Raw genomic sequence first — 22,814 nt, forward strand, 5'->3', positions numbered from 1 at the left:
CCTCCTCCCATCCCACTGCTGACACCAGCCTTGTGAGAACTCAACTGGATAGGGATGATGGGGGGGGGGAGGGTCGGGCACATTATCCATTCAGTATCCTGCACACACCCTGCAGGTGTCACTCCGCTTCCGTGTGTTCTTTGGAGCAGGGACCCTGTCTGTGTAGCAAACAGCACCAGCGATCCTGGCCTGAGCATGGCTCTGCCCATCACTGCCCTGCAACCAATAACAGGGCGGTCCAGCAGCACCTCATGGGACCCCTCGGGGTGGTTCAGTCCCCACGCTCCCCACACCGCCTCGGGGTGGTTCAGCTCCCACATCCCCCATGTCCCCTCGGGGTGGTTCACGCGTCCCGCCATCCTCTTCTGCTCCCACCAGCTTGGCCCCTCTGGATCGGTTGTGCTCCTCGTTGAGGGTAATTCAGTTTCTCCCCTCTCCGTCCCTATGGTTGGTACGGTCCCCTTGTAACGCTCCCTTCCCCCCCCCCAGCTGCACCCGCGGTTGGTCCGCCCCGGCCCGCTTCCGGCCTGCGCCGGGCCTGGTTCCGGTGTCCGCCCTCCGGCTCCTCCTGCCGTCGCTGCTGCCGCCGCGATGCTGCTATTGTCCCGGTCCCGCTGTCTGAGCGGGGCGCTCGGCCGCTCGCTCTGCGCCCTCCGGCAGGTACCGCCCGTGGGGGGGCCCAGGGGGGAAGAGGGGTGGACGGGCAGCAGCCGCCGCCGCCGCAGCCCCAAGGGCACCGGGACGCGGTGTCACGGCCCCGTGCTGGGCCGTCTCCCGGAGAACTCCTGTGCCCGCTCCCCCCGCCGGCATCCCAGCCCGCCCCCATCAGCCGCTCCCCCGTGGGGCCCCCACGGGCTTCCTGCCGTGCGCCCCGCCAGCCTCAGGGGAAGGTGACCCACAACCCCGCCCCGGCGGGGGCCCCTGCCAGGGTCACTCCGGACAAGGAGCTGGCGGGGGGACAAGTCCCTCTTGGGGTCTGTCGGTGGACCGGCCTGGCGTGGGGAATGGTAGCTGGGGGAAGCCCTACACCCCGGGGCCGTGTTCACTTGCCAGTCGAAAGCAGGAGTCCTGAATGGCCTGGGGTATCTGAGTGCGGACCCATCAGGGTTGGGCTGGTGGAGTAAGTCCTGAGCATAGCCACAGGCTGCACCGTTTGGGCGAGCAGGGCCACGTCAACCCCAACCAGACAGGGAGTTGAGAGGGCAAATGCAGGGCAGGCTGACGCTATCGCTGTGGCTCATATCGGGAGCAGGCAGCTGTGACAAGCTGGAGGAGCCCTCCTGAGATGGAGTTATAGGGACAGCCTCTTGTTCACGGGGGCAGTGCTGCTGTCAGGCGGTCATCCTCCATGAAATAAATAGAAAGGCACAGCCCATGCAACCATAAACATTTTTGTAGCTATCTGATATCAGGATTGTTTTTACCCACTTATATGCTGCTCTCCTAATACATATTCCCTTTAGTACACAGGTACCTCCCCTCCTTGTATCTGTTCTCTGTCCAGCCAGTTTCTGTGTCTTGCCTCGGTATTGTTACTCTAGAGATGCTAGTAATTTCTACAGCACCTTAGGTGTTCATAAAACTTTACAGGCACACAAGGACTGATCTCTGTTCCAAAAGCAATGTTGTGGGAAGATATGGTAGGAGAAGCTGGCAAAATATAAGTGGAAGTGTAGCAGAAGACAAGGAGTGGCAATTGTATACTACAGTAATGGGTGAGTAGTTAGGGCAGAGAGATGATAGCAAGGACAAAGCATTTGTACTTGATGTAGAATGAGCCAGGAAGACAGTAGATGGGAGATGTGTTTGGGGTGGGAGATGATCAGAGCATTGGGCAAGGAACATAATTTTGGTTAGTGTGTTGAATATAGTGGAGAGGAGAGAAAGCCAGGGAGGTGGTGGTCATCCAGGCAAGAGAGAATAGGGACATAAACAAAGAGTTTTGACACTGGGAGTAAGGAGGAAGAAGCATTTTTTGGAAATGCAGAGGGAGATGCACCAGGATTTGATGGAAGTCAGTCTAATGGGAGGAGTGGAGGACAGAAGCCAAGGATGACCCTCAGGGCTGTGGGCTTGAGTGACTGGAGGATAGGGGAGTGGTCAGCAGGAATAGAGGAAGGGGGAAGGAAGAGAAGTTTGGATTTTGACATGAGGAAGAAAGGACGTGTGGGAAGAGAACTTGAAGAGACGAGCAACACTGTGGGGTTGGAGAAAAGAGAGATGAGTTGCCAGCATAGGAATCATGGGAACATGCAAGTGATGAGAGAGAGGAAGAAAAGAAAGGCATTGATCACTGCCACTTGGGCACAACAGTGAGGAGAACCACCACTTATCGAGTGGTTGAGCAGGTAGGGCCCCAGAAGCCCACAGAGGAGAGGATCTTAAGAAAGATAGCATAGTCTACAGCACTGAAGGCGGCAGAATTCAAGGTGAATGAGACCTTTGGATTCATGCAAAAAAAGGTCATAAATAAGTTAGTGGAGAGGTTGGCAATTGGATGGACTGGGAATCAGAGAACAGGTCAAGCTGCCAGTTTGGTAACAATATCTTCCATCTGCTCAGCATTACTGTCTGCATCTCATCTTAGCATCTGTCTTTTACTCTACCTAACTGATGCTATGTGTAATTACTGACTATTGAAACCAGTGAGTAAAGTGGAAGACCTGGGTGCATCTTTTGTTTGCAGCAATGAGTTGTGCTGGCCCTGCCTGTTAGTGCAGCAACCATCTCTGGTGTAAGCAGCTTTTCCACCAGTTCCTATGTGTGGGCTGCAGCCTTTTCCACAGGGCTGATAGCTGCTTCACTGGTTCCTCTCTTCTATGATCTCCCTGTCATGCCACTTCCAAAGCTGTCCAGCCCTTAGATTCAGTTTAATGCAAGTTCCACTTGGGGCCATGAAACTGGCTTTGCCTGACGTGGTTCTGTTCTCTCAATGCTCTTATCTGAACTGGCTCTTGTTTCCAGGGTAGGAATAAGGAGACTGTAGAGGGAATTCGCAGACACACAGCATGCCCACACCCATCTTGGGGTTTATGTATTCCATAGAGTGGGGGTTCAAATGTGATGTGCCTGTAAAGTTTTATGAACACCTAAGGTGCTGTAGAAATTACTAGCATCTCTTGAGTAACAATACCGAGGCAAGACACAGAAACCGGCTGTGATGTATGGCAGTTTCCTAAAGGGTAGGATGCAGGAGGTTGTCATATAGGTGGGCCTCTGGTGTCAGACTTGTTCCATCATGTTGAACGGTGCTGAGAAGTTATGTGGAGGTAGGGAAAGATTAAATAAATTGGTAGCTTGGTCTGGGGAGGTATTAGTGGTTCACTCTTCCATATTAAGGCTGGCTCTCTTAAGAGACCCATTGTGCTAAGGTCAGCGTGCTAGACCTAAACCTCTTGTTTCCTGTTCAGGCCCCTACTTTCCTGTGAAGGGTGTGCCAGCATTAGTTGTTCAGTCAGACATTAATGCCAAGTGTCCCTGAGAGTAGATGCGGTCCCAACAGATTTATTCTGGAAATGGGATGTTGCCTGTTAATGACTCCCCTGCCAAACACCCGCTATAGGCTGGGTGCTCTGGAACACCACCCCTGAGGGGTAGACGCAAGAAAGCCCTAAGGAACACAGTGCAGTGTATACAGACCCTCAACATATTGAATCAGAATGTCTTCCCACCTGTCTCCACACAATGCATGGTCAACCTGTAGAACTTGTTGCCAGGGGATATTGTGAAGGCCAAAACTATAATGGGGATGAAAAAAGAATTAGATAAGTTCATGGAGGATAGGTCCATCAGTGGCTATTGGCTAAGATGGTCAGGGATGCAACCCCATGCTCTGGTGTCCCGAGCCTCTGACTGACAGGAGCTGGGACTGAATGACGGGATGGATCATTGGAGGATTGCCTGTTGTGTTCAATCCCTCTGAAACACCTGGCATTGGCCACTGTCAGAAGACAAGATGGACCATTGGTCTGACCCAGAATGGCCGTTCTTATGTTCTCCCCTCACTGTAAGGCCCTCTGCCTCTTCTCTTACATACGACTTCAGTTCTTTAGGGTAGGGTGGTCCAGCTATGCTAGAGCATTTTAGAATTTCCCTGGGCATAACAGCAGCTCTTAGAACACACACAGACTCAGCTCCCGTGGAAAGTACCATCTGTGGATTTTGTTTTTCACAACCACCCAATGTAGCATGAGCTTCCCAAAATCTATGCTTGTAGTGAGCTGGATCCTAGCAGTGCAGGGTCTCTGCAGGCACACATGGGAGTCTGGTGCTCCTACAGAATCTGAGACAACACAACCTGTTCCTTCACAAAAATGCTGATGGGGATGCTAGGATTATCCCTGCCACAAAGTATCCCAAGAGTGGCATCAGTGGGCAGAAGGGAGCTCGCTTTGCTCAGTATATTAGATATGTATATAAATGTTTAGGGAGCCATGTAACATGAGGCTGTAAATCCATAAGGGAGTACTCGTGACTAAGCTGTGAAAGCTGCAGAGCTCCAGTCACCAAAGCCCCAGACTGAGTTTCCTTGTATTTCATTCTGCCAGTTTTTCACAGTATAAAATGTTCCATTTATATTCCATCTTCTATAAAGTGTCAATTCCTGTGGACTCTGATGCATCTGTAACGTCTTATCAGTCCTGGCAGTTTGTGTTATCTGATCTGTAAATATTTTCAGAAATATGTCTATGTGAGACATAATGCCCACGAGTCAGTGCCCAGTTATAGCTGATATCATGTGTCTTGCTGAGGTTGGAGGCAGGTTTCATCTACAAACTCTCCTCTCCCTCAGAAGTTGAGATTTAACTGAAATAGAATTCTTTCATTTCCTGCCTTGACTAATGAGAAGTGATGCTTTGTCATGTCCCATCCCAGAGCCGGCTCCATTTCAGTGGTGGTTGAAGTGATCCTTATGTATAGGTTCTAGGAGTTCTGGGGTGCTCCAGGTTGGAAGGTGCTATCTGAATATGAGTGTAGCTCACAAAAGCTTATGCTCAAATAAATTTGTTAGTTTCTAAGGTGCCACAAGTACTCCTTTTCTTTTTGTGAATGCAGATTAACATGGCTGCTACTCTGAATACTTAGTAGGGCAGGGATCTTGTATAACATCACCTTGAAATTTGTTTTTGTTTTAAAAATAAGGTTGACCTGAGTTAGGAAAATTTCTAATGAGTTACTGGGGTTTAAATGGAATGTTACAAAGTGGGAGATCCTGGCACCATTGAAGTCATTGGGAGTTTTGCCTTTGATTTCAGTGGGGCCAGGATTTCACCCAAAGGCTCTTTAGCTAAAAATTAAAAAAAAGGGACACCAAAAGTTGGAGCTGTTGAGGCTGTGGGAGCCAACAGTTTGGAGCTGCCACTTCCTGCAATTCTAACATCGCTACAAGTTGCCTTATTGTGCAATGGCAAATCTGAGGTGCATGGGGCTTTCAGGAACCTGTTCCTTACCCACAGGCAGTGAATATCCCTTTTCAAGGACATAAGAGCAGGAGATGCAGGTGGAAGCCAAGGAATCTGAGTTTAATTTCTTGCTTCCCAGACCCTTTTCTATGGAAATAGATGTCAGAGTATTTGAAAGATTCTTATAGACTAGAGTGTGCTGCAATGCAATAACATGCTCACATACTGGGACATGTGAACTGTCTCCCACCTATTGGTTCAGGTTATAGCCCAGAATCCTGGGGAAAACATAGTAACCTTGGGAGCTGGTTCTTCCTGTTGTTTGCAAGTCTGATAGTGTCCCTCTTCTCTCTGACAGGGGAACTGTAATCTGGGGAGACGCTCTCTGTCCGGTGAGTCTTACACTTGGGATTAACAACTTGTATTTTATTTCATTTCATAACTGCACAGGCAAAGGGAAGAGAAACTAACCAGAGCTGCTGATAGAAATAAACTGGAGCTATCAGAGCCAAATATATCCTCAAAAATCATCATAAAGTTACAAATTAAATTAAATCAGAAGTGAAACAAGTTGTGTGTTTCCACAGGTGACTGATGAGCTAGTATAAATGATAATCAGTCCATTCAACTAAATTGAAGATTCCCAAAGGCAACAGAGAGATTGAGTGTAACTCCTAAATAAGCTCATTGGAGATAATGGTGCTTGATTTTAAAGTTTACAGTACATTTTTTTCAGAATCTAGTGTGAATGAGTCCCTCAGAGCTCTTCCTGAAGGCCTGAACTGGATCCCAAAGTTCTCTTGCTCTGGACTGCACAGTCCATGTCCACCCTTCCATTTTTCCAGTTCTGCTTTGACCAACAGTTAAACATGCTCAGCATCTATAGTCATAAACCCCAAGCTTTTGATCTTTAAAGGGAATATGTATTTTAGCAGGGAACAGAATGCCAGAGTTGCAACTTACCTCTTCAGAATCATTTTCCAGTGAAATGATCTCTCCCTTCTGCACTTGCATAGCTCTGAGGATATCAGTATGTTCTCAGATTGCTATGCCAAGTCTCCTTAATCTGAGATCAGGCCAGAATCTTAATTACCCAGTATCTCAGGAGAGGCAAAGGTCAGGATTAGAAGTATATGATAAAGGTTGCTTAGTCTCCATCCTGAAACCAGAGAGTGTATGAATATGGTGGAGCCTACAAGGTTTAAGAAATGCTGAGAAATAATTCAGGAGGGAACAACCTTCCTCTCCAGTGCTTTTTCAGAAAGCAATTTTCTTTATGGGAGATTCTTCCTGTCTGTGCTTCTCACAGGGCCACAGGTTTTCCTGTGGGTGCCTCTTGGGGATCAAGGGGCTCTTGTCCTATCCTTATTTGGAGCTCCCTGTTTTAGCATTGCCCAGGCAAGGTCCTTGCCAGGGGGTATTTGGTTTGGTTTCTCTCTCTAGTTGGCCATTTCCTAAATTCTTTGGCTTTGGGACATCTGCTGGTTTATATCCTGCCCTTCAAAAATGATCCAGCGGAGCTTAGATCCCAGAGCAGGAGTGTTTTTTCTTTTGTTGGAATCTAAATGAAAACAAAGCTTGCTGTTATACTCTGACAGGCTCTGAGTGGGACAGCTGATATAGAGGGGCCTCTGTACAGCCTCCAACTGCACCCTGTCCCAGCTGCAGCCCCACGTTCAATCAGGATGGGCAGCAATGGCATGGGGCTTCTTTAGGCTCTGTTAACATCTCAATAGATTCCACTGAGCATGCTTGGAAGGGTCTCTTTGAGTTGTTTCTAACCTTATAAACCCTCCTCTTTGTGGTGGGTGTATGGCTGGGTAGCTGCCTATAGGATAATGAGGTTTTCAGTTGAAGTGGTTTCTACCTTGCAGGTGTATCTCGGAGCCAGGGGCTGGCTTACACCAACAGCAGCAAGCTTGTGTAAGTATGCATGGAAAAGCTAAGGCCTGCTGCAGCATGTCAAGGGGAGGGGCTGCTCTAGCCCTAGCCCTGGTATCTGATGGTGTGTCTGATCTAATTGTCATCAACCCCTCTGCACATCATAGGGGTTCAGGGCTAGTCTCAGGAAATGTGTGCTCTCTGGCTTTTAGGGGCCAGGAATTGAGAACGTTACCTAAACACGGAAGGGACAAGAATGAAGAGGTCAATGGTGAGGGGGAGAGGATAATTCATGTATCCACCTGTTCATGTTCTCACTAATGCTATGCCTATCACTGTGGTATTTAGTGGTGGCCTCCCAGCAGGGACCTACTGGAAGCACAGTGAGACAGATTCTCCTTGAAGAGAAGTGGGATGGTTCCGGAGCAAGTAATGTGAGGGCAAGGTCTGCACTGCTGGGGTGGTCTTGGTACTTCTCCCAGACACAGCCTGCCTCCCTCCCCTGGGAGCCCACAGCATTACACACCGGGCCGTGTGTGCTGACTTTGTGTGACCTGCTTTGCAAGAATCTGTGGTAGTGCTAGAACATGTTCACTCTTGCTTCCCAAATGTGTTAGCTCTCGATGAGATTGATACTTCTGCGGCATCTCTTTAGAGCACTTGGGATGTCTGGCTCCCCTTGAAGGGGGGTGTCAGAAGTGTCTGACTGTGGCTGTCAGGCTTTCTGTGGTAATGTCACTCTTGAAGCACCCCTTGTAGTGCTGATGCTCCTAAATTAGAAACGAACAAATCACTATTGCACTAGCCAAGGGTATGGGATTGGACTATGGGTCAGCTCTTTGGCAGGTTCTGAAGCCCCAAGACTTCTGTCTGCTGATTTGTTTAACACAGCCATTACTGGGGTACATGCTTGGAATCGAATTCTGTACATGCCTGTTGTCCCTGGATTTCTTGGCCCCCCAAAGGTAGCAGGCTGCTCAGTTTCCTTTGGGTGCCTAGCAGGGTTACTACAGCATAAATCAATATGTAAATGTCCCTTGGAGCAACTGCGTATGCATCATTAGGGCAGCTGAGTGGCCTTCTGATCAATTGGAGCAAGCCAGTGTAAACTCTGCCCCTCATTCAGCTGTCCTTGGGGGGCCTGGGCTGACCACACCATAGGCCTTTTCATTCTGTGTTCATCTCTCTCTCTGTTTTTCCAGGGTAAACACCTCCAGTGTCTTCTCCGTCCGTTACTTCAGAATCACAGCAGTGTGCAGTAAGTAGCTAAGAACCAGGAACCAGTGGGGCTAATTGGTCTGCTCCCCTCTGACTGGAGTTCACGTGGCCCTGTGCCACAACTGAGCCAGCCTTTCCACTCTTGATCTATGCACGCTTCACTCTATCCTCCATGGGTGAGTGGTGGGGGTTGGGTTTGCGCTTTCAGCCCTATTGTAGTGTGTTGCTTTCTTGTGTTGGGTGTTTCTGGTACTGTGTGACTTCTTGTCCATGGGAGAAGCTCTATTCTGTGTGACTAGCTGTCAAAAAGTGTGGTGTTGCCCTTCTTCCTCACTTAATCTGACAACCACTGGGTTGCCCCTTTCCAGGCAATTCCCAGTGTCCAAAATGGAGAGGTGTTTGAGTGTGTGCACTGAGCTCTGAATGTGTGTGCCAGGCTGGCTTTCTCTCTCTTTCTCTCTCCCTCCACCACCACAGGGGATGACGTGATTACAATTAACACACCGGCATTTGCAGAATCAGTCACAGAGGGAGATGTCAGGTGGGAGAAAGGTAAGAAGTTGCCCCATCCCCATTGACTTTGCATTGCTGTTGCATTTTTTCCATGCTTCCATGGGGCAGCCCTGGGCACAGTTTGTAGCTGGTTGGCTGAAGTTCTGCTTCTTAATGCCTTTCAGCCTGGGAAGGATGAGGCAGATAACTCATGTGTGATAACTACACTTTCCATGGGGCAAAGAACTCTTGGCACTATCACTGCCTGTCTAAGGGCCACCCTGTCCATGGTGTAGAACAGGGTGGGCAAACTACCACCTGGGGGCCTCATCCAGCCCTTCAGATGTTTTAATCCGACCCTTGAGCTCCTGCTGGGAAGCGGTCTCTGCGCTGCTCCCCGTAGCAGCAGCATGTCCCCCCTCCGGCTCCTACATGTAGGGGCAGCCAGAGGGCTCTGAACGCTGCCACTGCCCCAAGCGCCACCCCCGCAGCTCCCATTGGCCAGCAACTGCGGCCAATGGGAGCTGCAGGGGCGGTGCCTGTGGACAGGGCAGCACATAGACCCACCTGGCCGCGCTTCCACGTAGGATCCGAAGGGGGACATGCCGCTACTTCCAGGAGCTGATTGACGTAAGTGCCTCCCAGAGCCTGTCCCCCAACCCTCTCCTGCTCCCCAACCTCCTGCCCCAGCCCTGATTCCCCCTCCTGCCCTTCAGACCCCTCTGTCCCACCTTCCAGCACCCCAGAGTCCACACCGTCAGCCGGAGCCCTTTCCCCCCAAACCCTCTGCCCCAGTCTGGAGCCCCCTCCCACACCCCAACTCCCAATTTCATGAGCATTTATGGCCCTCCATACAATTTCCATACCCAGATGTGGCCCTCGGGCTAAAAAGTTTGCTCACCTCTGGTGTAGAAGGATGAAACGGGAGAGAGATACCTGAACTAGGATCAGGAAGAACCTGAATGTGCAGTAGATCTCTTCAGCTTCACCCAGGAAAGGTCGTGCAAGTCTAGTGTGAAAATTCTGGATTACTGGGAGACTGTGCTGTGGGTTGGAAGGGGAGGCCAGAGCACAGCTCCGTGCTCACAGTGGTTCTTATGTTGTTCAGCTGTTGGAGACACAGTGGCAGAGGACGAAGTGGTGTGTGAGATTGAAACAGACAAGGTAGGAGTGTTCTGTACTGGCCCCCTTCTACTCCCTTTCCCAGGTCTGTGTTCCACAGGACTACAGGCCCTGCCTGTGCCACTGGTCCTTTCACAGTTTAAAACCTTCAGTTCTTTAGTATAAACGCTGACTGTATCTTAAATTAGTGAAATCCTTGCTAGTTTCTCTTCTCTCTGGTCATTTGATGGTGCTGGTGTCTGTCAGTGGGGGCTGCCATTTTACTGATACTTCCCATCAGGTACTCCAGTCTACATAGCAGGACTTAAGAAATCTGCTTTTATTTAAATACAGGAGAAATCAGAGACTGTAGGGTAAATTCAGATCTTAGAAAAATGGCTAGTTTAAGTGTGTCACTTCGGCTCTTAAGTTACCTAGAATAATTTTTAAAAGAATTTTCCTCCGACTATTTTATTTTAAAGTGCTTGCTTGCTTGCCCCTAAATCCCTGGGAGCTGTGTTTCCTGTGTCATTGCCAGGAAGGCAGCTTGCTGTACTTCAGCCCCATTTCATGCTGTTCCCTTTGTAATGAGGCAAGTGGATCAGGCTTTTATGCTGCTGGCTTCTTTTAAAGGTTAAAAATCGCAGCAGTTTTTTGTTTTTTTTTAAAAGGTGAGATGGTGCCTGTGCAAAAGGGGCAATGCAAAGCTCTGGTTCCCCTCGTGGTGTGAAATCTGGAACACAGGACATCTCCCCTTCATGCCCCCTGTTAGAGACAAGGGTCTCCTACTTGGATATCTGTTCACTTTCAATGTCCAGGGGGGATTTTACTCCTCTCCGTTTTGCAGACATCAGTGCAGGTTCCATCCCCGGCAGCTGGCGTGATTGAAGCCCTTCTAGTACCTGATGGGGGGAAAGTGGAAGGAGGGACCCCTCTGTTCAAACTCAGGAAAAGTGGAGGTAAGTCAGGAACATGTATTAAGTCCAGAGTTTTCTGTCTTTGTCAGCTCCCTGGGGATGGACGGGGCAGGAAGTGAGACATTAGAATCCCCTTAACGCTCCCCTACCCAAGAACTCCGAACCAGCTCTCTTCGGTATTCCATCTCCTGTGCAGTGATAAGACCCATGCATTGGACAGGTAGTGTGTGAGAATGTGCAGTGACACTTTGAGATGCACGTTGCATTGTGAAGGGGATATATAGTATCATGGTCATTCTCTGAAGTGATGTCCCCTCCTGGGTTCTCCAGTGGAGAGTGGAAATGGAGAAGGGCAATGGGAGTCCTGTGTTGTTTGTGCATAGGCTGGAGATTAGTAGACTCTAGGTGGAAAGGAGAATAAAGGGAGAAGAGAATACATTTATATGGTAAAGATCAGTCTCCTGCAGACGAAGAAGTAGTTACTGTCTCCCCTGTCTTTTAATACAAAACTAAGAACACTCAGTTAGGTTAAAAGAAGCAAATTTAAATAGGTTGAAAACATAATTAGGTTGTGGAACTCTCTGCCCTGTGGTATAGGGAACCTCTGAGCATTACTGTACCATAAATATTTGAGGCCCCAGCTTCAGCCTGGGATCCCCTTAGTAGTTCCTGAGCTGAAAGGAGCATCCTCTAGTTTTTATAACACTGAAATGCACTCTGAGAATCGGAAGGGTGAATGTTAATAACTGGCCAGATGCGGGCAGGTGAGAGCCTGGACATGGCTGTCTCACGTTCCAGACTGCAACTGCACTTACAATTATTATTCATTTCTGTCTTTCAGCTGCTCCCACCAAGGCCAAACCAGCAGTGGCCCCTCCTGCTGCAGCCCCTGCACCTGAGCCTGTGGCTGCTGCCGTTGCTCCCCCTGCAGAGCCAATCCCCACTACGATGCCTCCAGTGCCCCCTGTGTCAACACAGCCCATTGATACCAAACCTGGTGAGGCTGCAGCCTTGTTCAGTCCTCTTTTTGCAAACCCTGCCTTTCAGGGGGAGAGGAAATAAAGTTAAGGGCAGCAAAATAATCTTGAAGTTTGAGATGGAAACTTCTCTACTTTGCTGCCCTGTACGCTCCAGGTCTGAAATCTCCAGTCAGCCTGGAGCCTGCCCACCTCATAATCACAGGCCATGGTTCACTGCTTACATATCCTGTTTCTTGAACACGGGGCTTGGAGGGGCCTATAATCAAGCTGTTATTGGCAGGGACCTGGCTAACCCTGTTTTAAGATCCCATCTTGACATATGTATTCTCTGCTCTCAGTGTCTGCGGTGAAGCCGACTGCAGCTCCAGTGGCAGCTCCTGGTGTGGAGCCAGGGGCCAGCAAAGGTGCCAGATCAGAACATAGGGTAAGGTTCAAGGGACCAGGGCTTCTCAAAGTGCCTTCCTTGCTGGGTAACAGAGGCGAGGACCTTTCTCTGGAGTAAACCTTGAGGAGCCTGTCTAAACTGTGTGGGTAAGATCATGCCCAGGTGCATTGGGAGGAGAATGTTCACATACAGATCAATTAAGGGTTGTAGTGGCTGGAGAAATGCTCTGGCCCAGTTGCTCTGTAGGGGCTAGGCAGTTTTGAGGGTGAGGTTAAGGAAGGGCCTGCTCTCAACTACCTTAGGGGTAAGGGCTTCTAGACAGGAAAAGGGAATATCAGGATATGATGTGTCGCTACTAGGTAATGGCTGGTTTTGTGCTGCCCACGTGTCCTCAGCAGAGATCAGGCAATGCTGCTGCTGCCAGGGCCGTAGGTGTGAAACCTCAAGGGAATGTGGCCGAGCTGCCCAAACTATAACGTCTCAGGACGGTCTGTGGTTTTCTCTGCAGGCTACTGTTATCACGCTAGCCCACCCACCAGGTCTGCCTCTGGAACTTTCTCTTCAGCAGAGCTTCGGGGGGGCACAGATCTGTGCCACATTCTGCCTTTGTCATGATTCAGTTCTGTTTTTCAATCAAACCATTTCCTGAGCTGGGAAGCCTCTCTAGTGACCTTGTGGCAGCTCTCTGGGCCCACTGAAGTGTAGGTAATGGGTCCACCTCACGCTGTCCAGAGTGATCAAGTAAACAGCTCAGCCCAAGGCACAGGCTGCTAATCATCAGGAGGGAAGACTGAGGGCCCTGTGGTTTTCCTCTGCCATCTCCCCTTTCTATTAACCCTATGGCTGCTCTGCTGCTCTTACTCTGTCTCTTCAATTTCAGGTGAAAATGAACAGGATGCGTCAGCGCATTGCTCAGCGCCTGAAAGAGGCTCAGAATACATGTGCCATGCTGACCACCTTCAATGAGATTGATATGAGGTGAGGACCATGCTCTTCCCTCTGCCCAGCAAGGTGAGGCCCCTCCCTCATTGCATCCAAACCAGCAGCAAGGACCTCGCTGGTCACGCTTTTTGGGCAGGCTGGGGCAATGTTACTTTGGGGCTTCTGTGGTCAGGTTTCTCACTGCACTCATCTGGGCAGGTTTCTCCAGGCCATCCTGATGTCCCAGGAGCAGGTGTGTAGTTCACTCAAGGTCCTTGGGACTTCATGGGGTCTCGTCTGTGAAGCTCTTGGTTGAGGACTGGGTAGTGCTGAGCTGGAAAAGCTGGAGCAGCTTGTGTTCTAGCTACTGGCGACATGAAGACTGTCTCCTGCTTCCTCTTAACCCTTAAGGTGACTGCTGGGGAGACTGGAATGTGAGTCACCTTAGGACAGGTAAGGTCCAAGAAGCTCACCCTACAGGTGTGGGCATCCCCCCAGCTGTGCACTTCGCAGAGAGCAGATCTGGCAGTCTTGTGGAGCAGCTTTCCAAGATGGTCAGCATCCCTTCCCTATCTCTTTCAGTCAGTGGGGATTCTCTTGACTTGCACCAAGTGCTCATGGGCCAACCACACTAATGGGCTTGGAGGGTGGGCAGCTTAGATTTCAGTGCATTAAGGGAAATTGTGCCCAAATTGAATTGCCCTGTGAAATCCTACTCTGCTTCTTAAGACAAAACATGTAAATATTTGGGGCTCAGAACGATAAGGTTGGCAAAATAGTCTTGATTGGAGGGGAAGTGCTGCAGCTTTATCTCCTCTCCGAGGCTAATCGAGGTGTCGCTTTACGCTAGCCTCGGGCTCTTGTTGCAGCCAGTAATCTGGTTTGGATTGATTGCCTTTCTAGCTGTATGCCCTGCTGCCGACTCACAAGGGCCTACACTGAGGCCTCCTGCTCCCCACTGGGGCTCAGCGTCTGAAAGGAGGAAGCCATAATGAGCCGGTTTTTCAGCAAACCTCCTCCTCACTTCTGCAGCCCTTGTGTCTTGGGAGGCGCTAATGACTTTGGGCAGTAATCCTAGCCCTAAACAAGGTTAGGTGCAGGAAAACAAACATTCTAATCCCATTGAGCCCCCACCCCCACCTCCTGCTAAAACTGCCTCTTCAAAGACACATGGTCTGTAGAGGGGGCAGGGCAGGGGGTACAATTCCAAAGTATCTGGTGTTAGCCCAGGATGGGCAGAGCTGAGGCTATGCTGCTCGGTGCAGTTTGTGTAACTGGTCTGTATTCCAGTTATGGGACTGAGGGGACTAGCTACTTCCATGATGGGGAGAGCAGACACTGTGCTCAGCGCTCAGGCCATCTCTGTGGCATTTTGAGAAGGCCTCTTGCTGGGGGGGATCAAAATCTCATGTGCATACAGCCTGTCAGCACCGAGCAAGAGGGCCAGGTCTTGGAGCAGCAACATGTGGGCTGCCCCTGAAACCAGCACTGAAGCTCCTTTTTTTCTGCTTCACTGCTGAGTCTTCTCTGTCCCTTCACCCTTGGCACTCCCACCCCACAGTATTTGCTGGGCAGCCCCTGGAGAATGAGCACACAGTTCACCTGTAAATGCTGCCCAAAGCACCAGACGCTGGATAGTGGTTGTGATGCCAAAGACTCGGCTCTGTGTAACACCAGCCCTGGAGCTCTGACAGATCTGGGGCACAGCACATTCCTGCCAGGCAGTGCATCCTTGGAACTACAGCAGAGCTACGCTGCTTCGTCTGGTTTTGTTGGATTTCTGGCTCTGGAGGGGTTCCTAAAGCAGCTTCTCTGACAGCAATCTTGAAACAAGCTAAAAGTTGCCCAGTCTGTTACTTGGGGCAGAATTTTTCAGCAGCTTTGGGATAGAACACTTGTTGTTGCAGGTTTGTTGACACAGGAAATTTCAGTTATGGAAGAAGTGAGTAATCTCTTTTCCCCTTCACCCCTCCATTCCTGGTGGTAATGGTTGTCTTTTTTTTTTTTTTTTTTGCAGTAACATCCAGGAGATGAGAGCCCGGCACAGAGATTCCTTCCAGAAGAAGCACAACCTGAAACTAGGCTTTATGTCAGCCTTTGTGAAAGCTGCAGCCTTTGCCTTGCAGGAGCAGCCCATCGTGAATGCGGGTGAGTGTGCCAGCCTGTGTGGAGACAAGGGGCTTCCTGAAGCATGTGGCTAAGCCTATAGGGAGCTAAAGGCTCCAGAGGTCCACATCCCCACATGTGAAAGATAGGGAAGAGGGAGAGGCTGTGAATACTTCTGGGCTGTAATTAGTCTAGGTGGTTTCACTTATGCAGGAAGGAGCCAGCATGCTGGGAAGGCCCCTTCACAGTGACTCAGGCAGGAGCTTTCAAAACTGACGGGGTGGGTGCCGTGTATATTAAGGTGCATCCCAACACAGCGCTGCTCATTGGTAGAGGACATATCCTACTATATTTCACTGGAATGGCTATTGTGTGGGGAGGGCAGGCCCTTAAGAGGTGTCTCCTGGGGGATCATTTGTGCCTATGAAGGGAGAGGAATACATCGGGGAGGTTGGATGTCCCAGGGGAGTGAGCTGATCCTAGCCAGCTCCCCCTCTCTCCAGCCAGCTTTACCTCTGTGCTGGTGCTTCCCTGAAGAGGCAGTGGGGCTTAACTGTCCCCTGGCACTACATTTAAAAGCATCGAAATGAGAGATGAGCAAGTTGCTCTTGGTGTGTGACTACTTCCGGCCCTTCATGACTGCAGAGTCCTGGCTCTTGGGCTTTCTCTGTGTAACTGTTTGTTTTCCTCTCTCTCCTAGTGATTGATGACACAACCAAAGAGATGGTGTACAGGGACTATGTGGATATCAGTGTTGCAGTGGCAACTTCCAGGGTATGCCCTGTGGGCTCTTTACCTGGCCCAGACTGCAGCCCTAGTTCTGCAGGGGTGATACAGTTAGCTAAGCAAACGGAGCCATGGCACTCTAGGATGGCAAAAGCTACTCACGTGAAACTCCGATGCCCAACACATCTGGTCCTGCAGCAAGAGAGCCTCGAGCCACTGGCCCAGCTGGCAGGGGACAAGGCCACCACAGCTCTTATGGGTTATTGGGAAAGTCCAAGTTGGTGGCCCTGTCGTGGGCTCACTGGTATGAGCACACCTGGGAGTGAGGGAAATGGTGTGTCCTGGCTTCATTTTTTAGAGACCAACCTTCAACCCACAGAGCAGTGTAGATAGTTGCCTGCCCTGCTATACTAAACTACTGCCTCTGTAAACCCTGGACAACACCCAGGTGGACACTGCCACTTCAGACCTAGTTGGCCCTGAGAAGGGGTGCTGCATGCATCCAAGGAGGGAGGAGAGGAGTCCCTCCCCAGGTCGGATGGTGGATCTGCTGTCTCTAGTTTGGGAGGTAAAATGTTGCCTGATGTTGAAGTTCTGGATTTGTGACGGGAGGAAGAGTAAATGACATGCTCTGCTCTTCATGTTCCCATCTCTCCTGTTCAGAAGGGCAGGAAGTTGAGTGTACTCCAGTGGTAACTTCCTTTGCCTGAGACCAGGTTCCCCATGTCTTTGTGCTCAGATGCACCTGTTTGCTGCTACATTTGACTCTGACTGGGCTCTTTGCTCCCTCACAGGGTCTCGTGGTCCCTGTCATCAGGAATGTAGAAACTATGAACTTTGCTGACATTGAGCGAACCATCAACGAGCTAGGGGAGAAGGTAACAGGAGATGGGACTGTAGGGGATGTGCTGGCCATGGCTTTCTGAGAGGGGCGCAGAAGGGAAGAAATGAGCAGCCAGCTCAATCCGTGGCAGAAGCAGCATTGATTTCTGACAGGGACTGCTGGCTGTGCACAAGTGGGTTCACTCTGTGTGCAGGTTCACCTTTGGCCCTTCTAACTTTCTGCCTATCTTTAGGCATCTTCTGTGCATTGTACTAGGTGCCAGCCCTACCTGTGACCTCTTCTTACGGGACACATCCCTCTAAGTCTTTCCCTTTTAACTGAGACTCCCAAGCATGCTTGGGCTCTTGCTATCCCCCTACTCCCATTACCTCTCCTTAAGATCAAAGCTTGTTTACCTCTTTGGAGGCAGGTAATTCCCCAGATGAGAGGATTACTGGAAATCAAGGCAAGAGAATCTTATCACAAATCAAATGGTGGAACTCAGTGAAAGTAAGGGATAAACCTTGTAAGTGCTTCTACTAGAGGAAGAAGACAATAACCTGCTCCTAATTTTAGTGACTGTCAGTCCCTTGTGGTCTGTCAGTCCTGCCGTGTCTCTGATTCAGTTGATCGGCAGATGGACCCCTGATTAACTGAGACATGGAGCTGTTCAAACTGTGGGACCATATTGAAAGTTCCAGTACAGTTCAGTGCCTCCCCTGCACACTGGTGTACTACCACTGCCTTATGAACTTGTCACTGCCTCTCAATCTGCATTCTCCCCTCCTCTCTACCCGTCTGACTGTCTTTCCTGGCTGAGGTGGTGTCAGCATCTCGCTAAACCATAATGTTAAAGCGACAGAGCCCATATTTGAAAGTAACCCCATCTAAACATTTATACTAGCAAATCTGAACTGGCAAGTGGAGTTCTTTCCATCACCTGTTGCTTGTGGGGAGTTTTCAGAAAAGGTCACACCCTATGAATGTAGTGAGTGAGGAGCAAGTACCTCCAGTCTCTGTCTCTTTGCTCCTCTTTGGTGTCCTGGGTGCCTTCAGTTTGAGCTGCTTTCTAAGATCCTGTTCTTCTTGTTTCAGGCCCGAAAGAATGAGCTGGCTATTGAGGACATGGATGGGGGCACCTTCACAATCAGCAATGGAGGGGTCTTTGGGTCCCTCTTTGGGACGCCCATCATCAACCCTCCCCAGTCTGCCATACTGGGCATGCATGGCATCTTTGACAGGCCTGTTGCTGTTGGAGGCAAAGTAGGTGTAGGTGCAGCTGCATGGAAGGCTCCAAAGGGCTGTATTCAGTGTAGTTAAATGGGCAGAGGTGAGGGGTTCAGCAGCAGAGGGGACCCTGGTCGTAGCTGCACCAGATGGGGTGGAGGAAGCCCTCCTAGAAGGCTTTCCTCTTGCAAAGTTACTTAAGTGGGACCTGTAAAGGGTTCTAAGCAGTCTGTGTTGGCGATAGGGCTAATTCATGGTGTTGGGGCCCAGACAAGCCCTCACCCCTCCACGCTGGGGCAGTGGGTAGCAATGCACAATGCAGTGGCTGGCAAAGGGATTTCCTGGATCCCCTTAATGTTGTTGGAGAGAGTGCCTTCAGTCTCCATGCTAGACATTAGCTCCCCTCCTGAACAGCATATCCTGGTACCTGGCAAAACCCCACCCAGAGCTTGTGCTTAGTTAGTGTATGACTTAAGGAAGGTGCGGAGCTGAGCCTTGTCAGCTTGCTGTTGTCTCTTCTCTCCTGGAGAAGCAAAAACCTTGCTGAGCAGGTGATCTTGCTACACCCCCTCCCTATCATGCAGGGCAGGAACAGCTGGGTCTTTCTCAAGTGGGATGGAAGCCCATACAGGAGAGGCAGGGCTGAGCTCATTCGCTCCATTTCTCCTCCTCAGGTTGAGGTGCGGCCCATGATGTATGTGGCGCTGACTTACGATCATCGGCTGATTGATGGCAGAGAGGCAGTGACTTTCCTGCGCAAGATCAAGGCTGTGGTGGAGGATCCCCGCGTGATGCTGCTGGACCTCTAGAGCACAGCCTTAACCCCATACAAGCCAACCAGGGCAGGGACGCAGCACCAGCAGGGGTAATATAGGGCATTCAGGAACCAGCAGGAGTTCATTCCAGTCTCCTCCCCACCCCTGTGTCTGGAGGGGTCTTGGAGGGAACTCTGGAGTTAGCTCCTACCTCCTTTCCTGTTCCCTTGAGAGATGGTTCAGTTTCTCCCTTGGGCTGTTATCCATTGGGCAAACTACCAAATGGCATGGGCTCTCCTGAACCACCTATGTAGCCTCTCTCTCGCCTTCCCCTCCTTCCCCGTGCACCTGAGCGCACCTCACCTCCAGCAGAAGCAGCCTGCTACTGCACTAGGGTGCCCTTCCCCAGCAGCTCCTGTGCCAGTTCAAGTTTACTTCCAGCACTGGGAGGGAGGGAAAGGCCCTTGTGTGTCCCTGCCACTTGAAAACCCCCCACTCTCATCCACCCCACAAAGCCAGCCTGGGATCCCCGGGGTGACTTTGTAGCAGGGTTTGATCGCACCCCTGCATTCCCCCCTGTTCTGGTGATCTCAGGGGCATGGACACTGCCAGGGCTGTCTGCCTCCCCTGCTGTCTCCTGCTCCTCAAACTAGCAGCTGAGGCGCATCCATTAGAATTCAGGCACCTGTTTCCCTCCCTTCCCTGGCAGGAAGGCAGAAATAGCCCCTCCCACCCTCTTCTGTGTTGAGGTTTGGTTCATTTTCTCTGGCCTGGTCTACATGGTGTGAATGTCTGATGTCTGGCAGGGCAGGGTCAGCAACCTCCACCAGGGGAGGCAGCTCCATTCCCTGCTGCACCCTATGGGCCACCCCTGGGCTTAGGCCACTACCTGTCAGCAGTTAGGATAAGAAATACCCCCCCTGCAGCTGCCTTTGAATTACAGCCCAGTGCTGATGGGTGAAACCATCAGCTTCCTGTCTGCAATGGCCTGGCCTGCCCCCTGCTGTGAGACAGCTAGGCAAAGGGCCCCTGCATCCTAGCCCCAGGCTGCTGGTATGTGGGGGCATATCCTTAGTACATAGCGTGCATATGTAGCGGTGAGCGAGGGGCTCTTGGAGTCCCTGCCAGGTCTATTACTCTCACCCCCTACACAACTTGTAATTAAAGTATTTAACGCAATGGGTTTTAAAGACATAAACCAGGGAAATGATCTAACGGTGGGGTGTAGCGGGGTGGGGAAGGGGAGCAGGAGTGTGTACATGCTGGCGCTGGGTTTTGAATCTGTGTCCCTGACTTGGTGCAAGAAACTAGCTGGAAGCACCATGGGAAGAGTAGTCCCCACAGAGGGGAATCTGGTGCTGGGCCCTGCACCAGGGCATTTGCCACCACTGTGATGATGGAAGTTGAGGCAAGATTTTTCTGACTGCATTCTCTGCACCAGGTCCCTCTTATGGCCTTTTTTTGTCAAGGGAATAAATTCATTAACTCTGCAAGCCTGTTTTTGTCTGAGGGCTTAGATAGGTGGGGGGGAGGGGTACATAGCCTAGAGTGGCCACCTCACTCATCATGTAGTGGGGCTTCTCCGATCACCGGGTCAGATGTGCAGCTCTATTTGCCTGTCTGTAGCAGCATCAACTCTTGTTTCTCATCATGCCATGGGCATTAGCTTGACTATCTCTGCTGCTGTGGCAAGTTCAGAGCTTTGCCTGTTTCTGCTATGGGAATGAGAAACACAGGTGCTTGTTTGGTTCCATGATTGACTGTTAGGGGTCCAAGACCCCTGTTCAGTCAAACCCCAACTAGACAGGAACTTGCAGGGAGTTATGGTTGCAGTGTCATTTTAGGCTGCAAATGCAGAGGTCTAATGTAACAAAGAGGGATTATCCCTTTCCTACTCTGTGACACTGGGACCACTGCAGATAGAAAACTGATCATTCCGACAGCCCAGTACTGGCAGGATATTGACAAATGATGGCTGTGCGGAGCAGCGTTTCCAAAGCAATGAGGGAGCTGGAGCTATTGGCTTTTGGGGAAAGTCCGAGAAGTAAGCTCTAGCATGGCGGTGCCATTAATTTGCTCTTTTCAGGGCGCTCCCACTGAGTGGGTAGAGGAACATTTAGGTTCGCAGAGGATAGAATGAAGGGTAAAAGAATAAACTGAAGAAATTAAAACCAGAAGCTGAATCTCCGACATGACAGTCTGCCTTGGTGTGACATTATCACCCAAGGGAGAAGCCCTAGCCCTCAGAACCTTCGCAGACAGCTCCTGGCCATGGATTGCATCAGCCCTTGCTGGGAGGGTGCTGTATAGATCCCTAGCAGTTGCTTTTACTTGCCCATTTCACAGCTGTGAGCATAGAGCAGCCTCTTCTACTAAAGAATTCAGTTGTATCTACAGCAATGGCACTAAGGAGAGGCAACAAGCTCCTGGCTGTAGCTAAAAGCTCTCTGTGCTGCCGGGTCCTGTGAGTCTGCTTTCTTTGGTGATGGACTCTGGCTTGTGCAGACTCAGGAAAGCTCATGTTCATTTGGAAAAATAGCCATGAGGTACAAAATATTTCTCCTTGTACATAAAGAAAGAAGAAGCCATTGTGCTGTTGAATGGCTGCAGGGAGAGCTGCTGTGGAACTGAACTGCCCATCTGGTTGTGTTATAAAACATGTCCAATATCACAAGCCTACTGCAAGCACAGAGTTAAAAATACAAAAGGCAAACCCCACTTGTGTAGCTGAATCCTGGGAAAAGATAGGCCCTGGGCTGGGCTGGAGGCTCAGTAAAGCCTTTGGACCAAGTGGAGCGTGAGTTCCAAAGGTACCCCTCCCTCCCCAAGTCATAAAACCTCAGGGCTCTGAGCTTGCCTGTTAGCTAATCTCATCTACACCTGTGATGGCTCAGAGGGTCAGAAATGTCTCCCAGCTGCACACAAAAAAGTCTACTATTTTCTTGCAGTGAGCAAACCCACTTTGCAGCTGTTGGAGCTTTGCCAAGGTCTCAGAGCAAAGGCCCTTGCAGCATGTCCTGTACTAATCTTAAAATGCCACAGTGGTAAGACCTGCATCGGTGCAAAAGTGTCACAGATGTCTAACCAATTGTGCTTAATAGCTGCAAGGAGGCACTTTTGCCAACACTGTGAGCAGATGTGGCCAGCACCACCTCCAAACTCTAAGGGTTGTGAGTGGAAGGAGGATGAATCTCACGGCTGGAGGTTAAAGTTTTCCTGTTTTATGCTTATGCTCCACTCCCCTCATTTATGGTGTCACCTGTCTCTTTGCCAGATAAAGCCTGATCCCAGCATCAGCCAGGCACAGGGTAAGTGAAAACTGCAGCAGCTGTGGCTAATGCAAATACAACAGAGCAGTGTGGTATAAGCATTTCTGCCCATGTACAGTATACCTTTAACATGTATCAGACACTGGCACAGAAACCAGCTCCTCAGCTGAGGGGGAAAAGCTGTGAGGAAATGGCCTCATCAGACAAAACCACTTCCAGAGACCATGTCTTGCCCCAACCCCCTGTTAGCTCTGATTCCCAAAGTGGGGCTTCTATAGTTACAGATGGTGCCCAGCCAGCCCAGTTCCCTTGTGTTCAAAGGTGGCTGCTCTAGTAAAATATGGCCCATGTGATGAAAAAGTTGGAGGCCAGCTGCTCTAGCTTGTCTGTTGAGCAGGTGCTCTTGTGCACCGATGCAGAAGGGCTGCCCTCCTGAGGTTGTTGCAAGAACCACTTTGAGTGCTGGTGGTCAGGTGGAGGGGCTGGCTTTCTTGTGCACTGGTCCTCTTCACTCTCTTTCCCAGCTCCTTTCCTGCTCCAAGGCATGGTGCTCTGCTAGTGACACTGCTCACTGTGATGGCAATGCAGCCCTACAGAGCTGGCCAGCTACT

At 50.4% G+C, this 22,814-nt stretch overlaps 1 protein-coding gene across 2 annotated transcripts; it reads left to right on the forward strand.

Annotated features, from left to right (window-relative positions):
- The first annotated feature begins 506 nt into the window (after window positions 1-506).
- Window positions 507-20,427, forward strand: DLST (dihydrolipoamide S-succinyltransferase). 2 transcript variants are annotated; one of them, XM_048852248.2, is made up of 15 exons: window positions 507-660; window positions 5,761-5,794; window positions 7,277-7,325; window positions 8,486-8,541; window positions 8,979-9,053; window positions 10,102-10,157; window positions 10,942-11,053; window positions 11,853-12,008; window positions 12,330-12,415; window positions 13,257-13,354; window positions 15,315-15,445; window positions 16,104-16,177; window positions 16,924-17,007; window positions 18,048-18,215; window positions 18,854-20,427. In XM_048852248.2, the coding sequence occupies exons 1-15, from the start codon at window positions 592-594 to the stop codon at window positions 18,986-18,988; spliced, it is 1,383 nt and encodes a 460-aa protein (XP_048708205.1). In that variant the 5' UTR covers window positions 507-591; the 3' UTR covers window positions 18,989-20,427. The 2 variants fall into 2 exon arrangements, with proteins under 2 accessions (XP_048708205.1, XP_048708207.1); XM_048852250.2 differs by lacking the exons at window positions 507-660; window positions 5,761-5,794; window positions 7,277-7,325; window positions 8,486-8,541 and adding an exon at window positions 8,548-8,677.
- Window positions 20,428-22,814: the final 2,387 nt, after the last annotated feature.

This window comes from Caretta caretta, chromosome 6 (genome assembly GCF_965140235.1).
Source record: "Caretta caretta isolate rCarCar2 chromosome 6, rCarCar1.hap1, whole genome shotgun sequence".
Classification (NCBI taxonomy): domain Eukaryota; kingdom Metazoa; phylum Chordata; order Testudines; family Cheloniidae; genus Caretta; species Caretta caretta.

Excerpts from the sequence above, each read along its gene's own strand:
- DLST (XM_048852248.2), top strand. The coding sequence starts at position 592 with ATGCTGCTATTGTCCCGGTCCCGCTGTCTGAGCGGGGCGCTCGGCCGC. Across the intron at positions 7,326-8,485 it reads ACCAACAGCAGCAAGCTTGT|GGTAAACACCTCCAGTGTCT; the intron begins GTAAGTATGCAT and ends CTGTTTTTCCAG. Across the intron at positions 12,009-12,329 it reads GCCCATTGATACCAAACCTG|TGTCTGCGGTGAAGCCGACT; the intron begins GTGAGGCTGCAG and ends CTCTGCTCTCAG.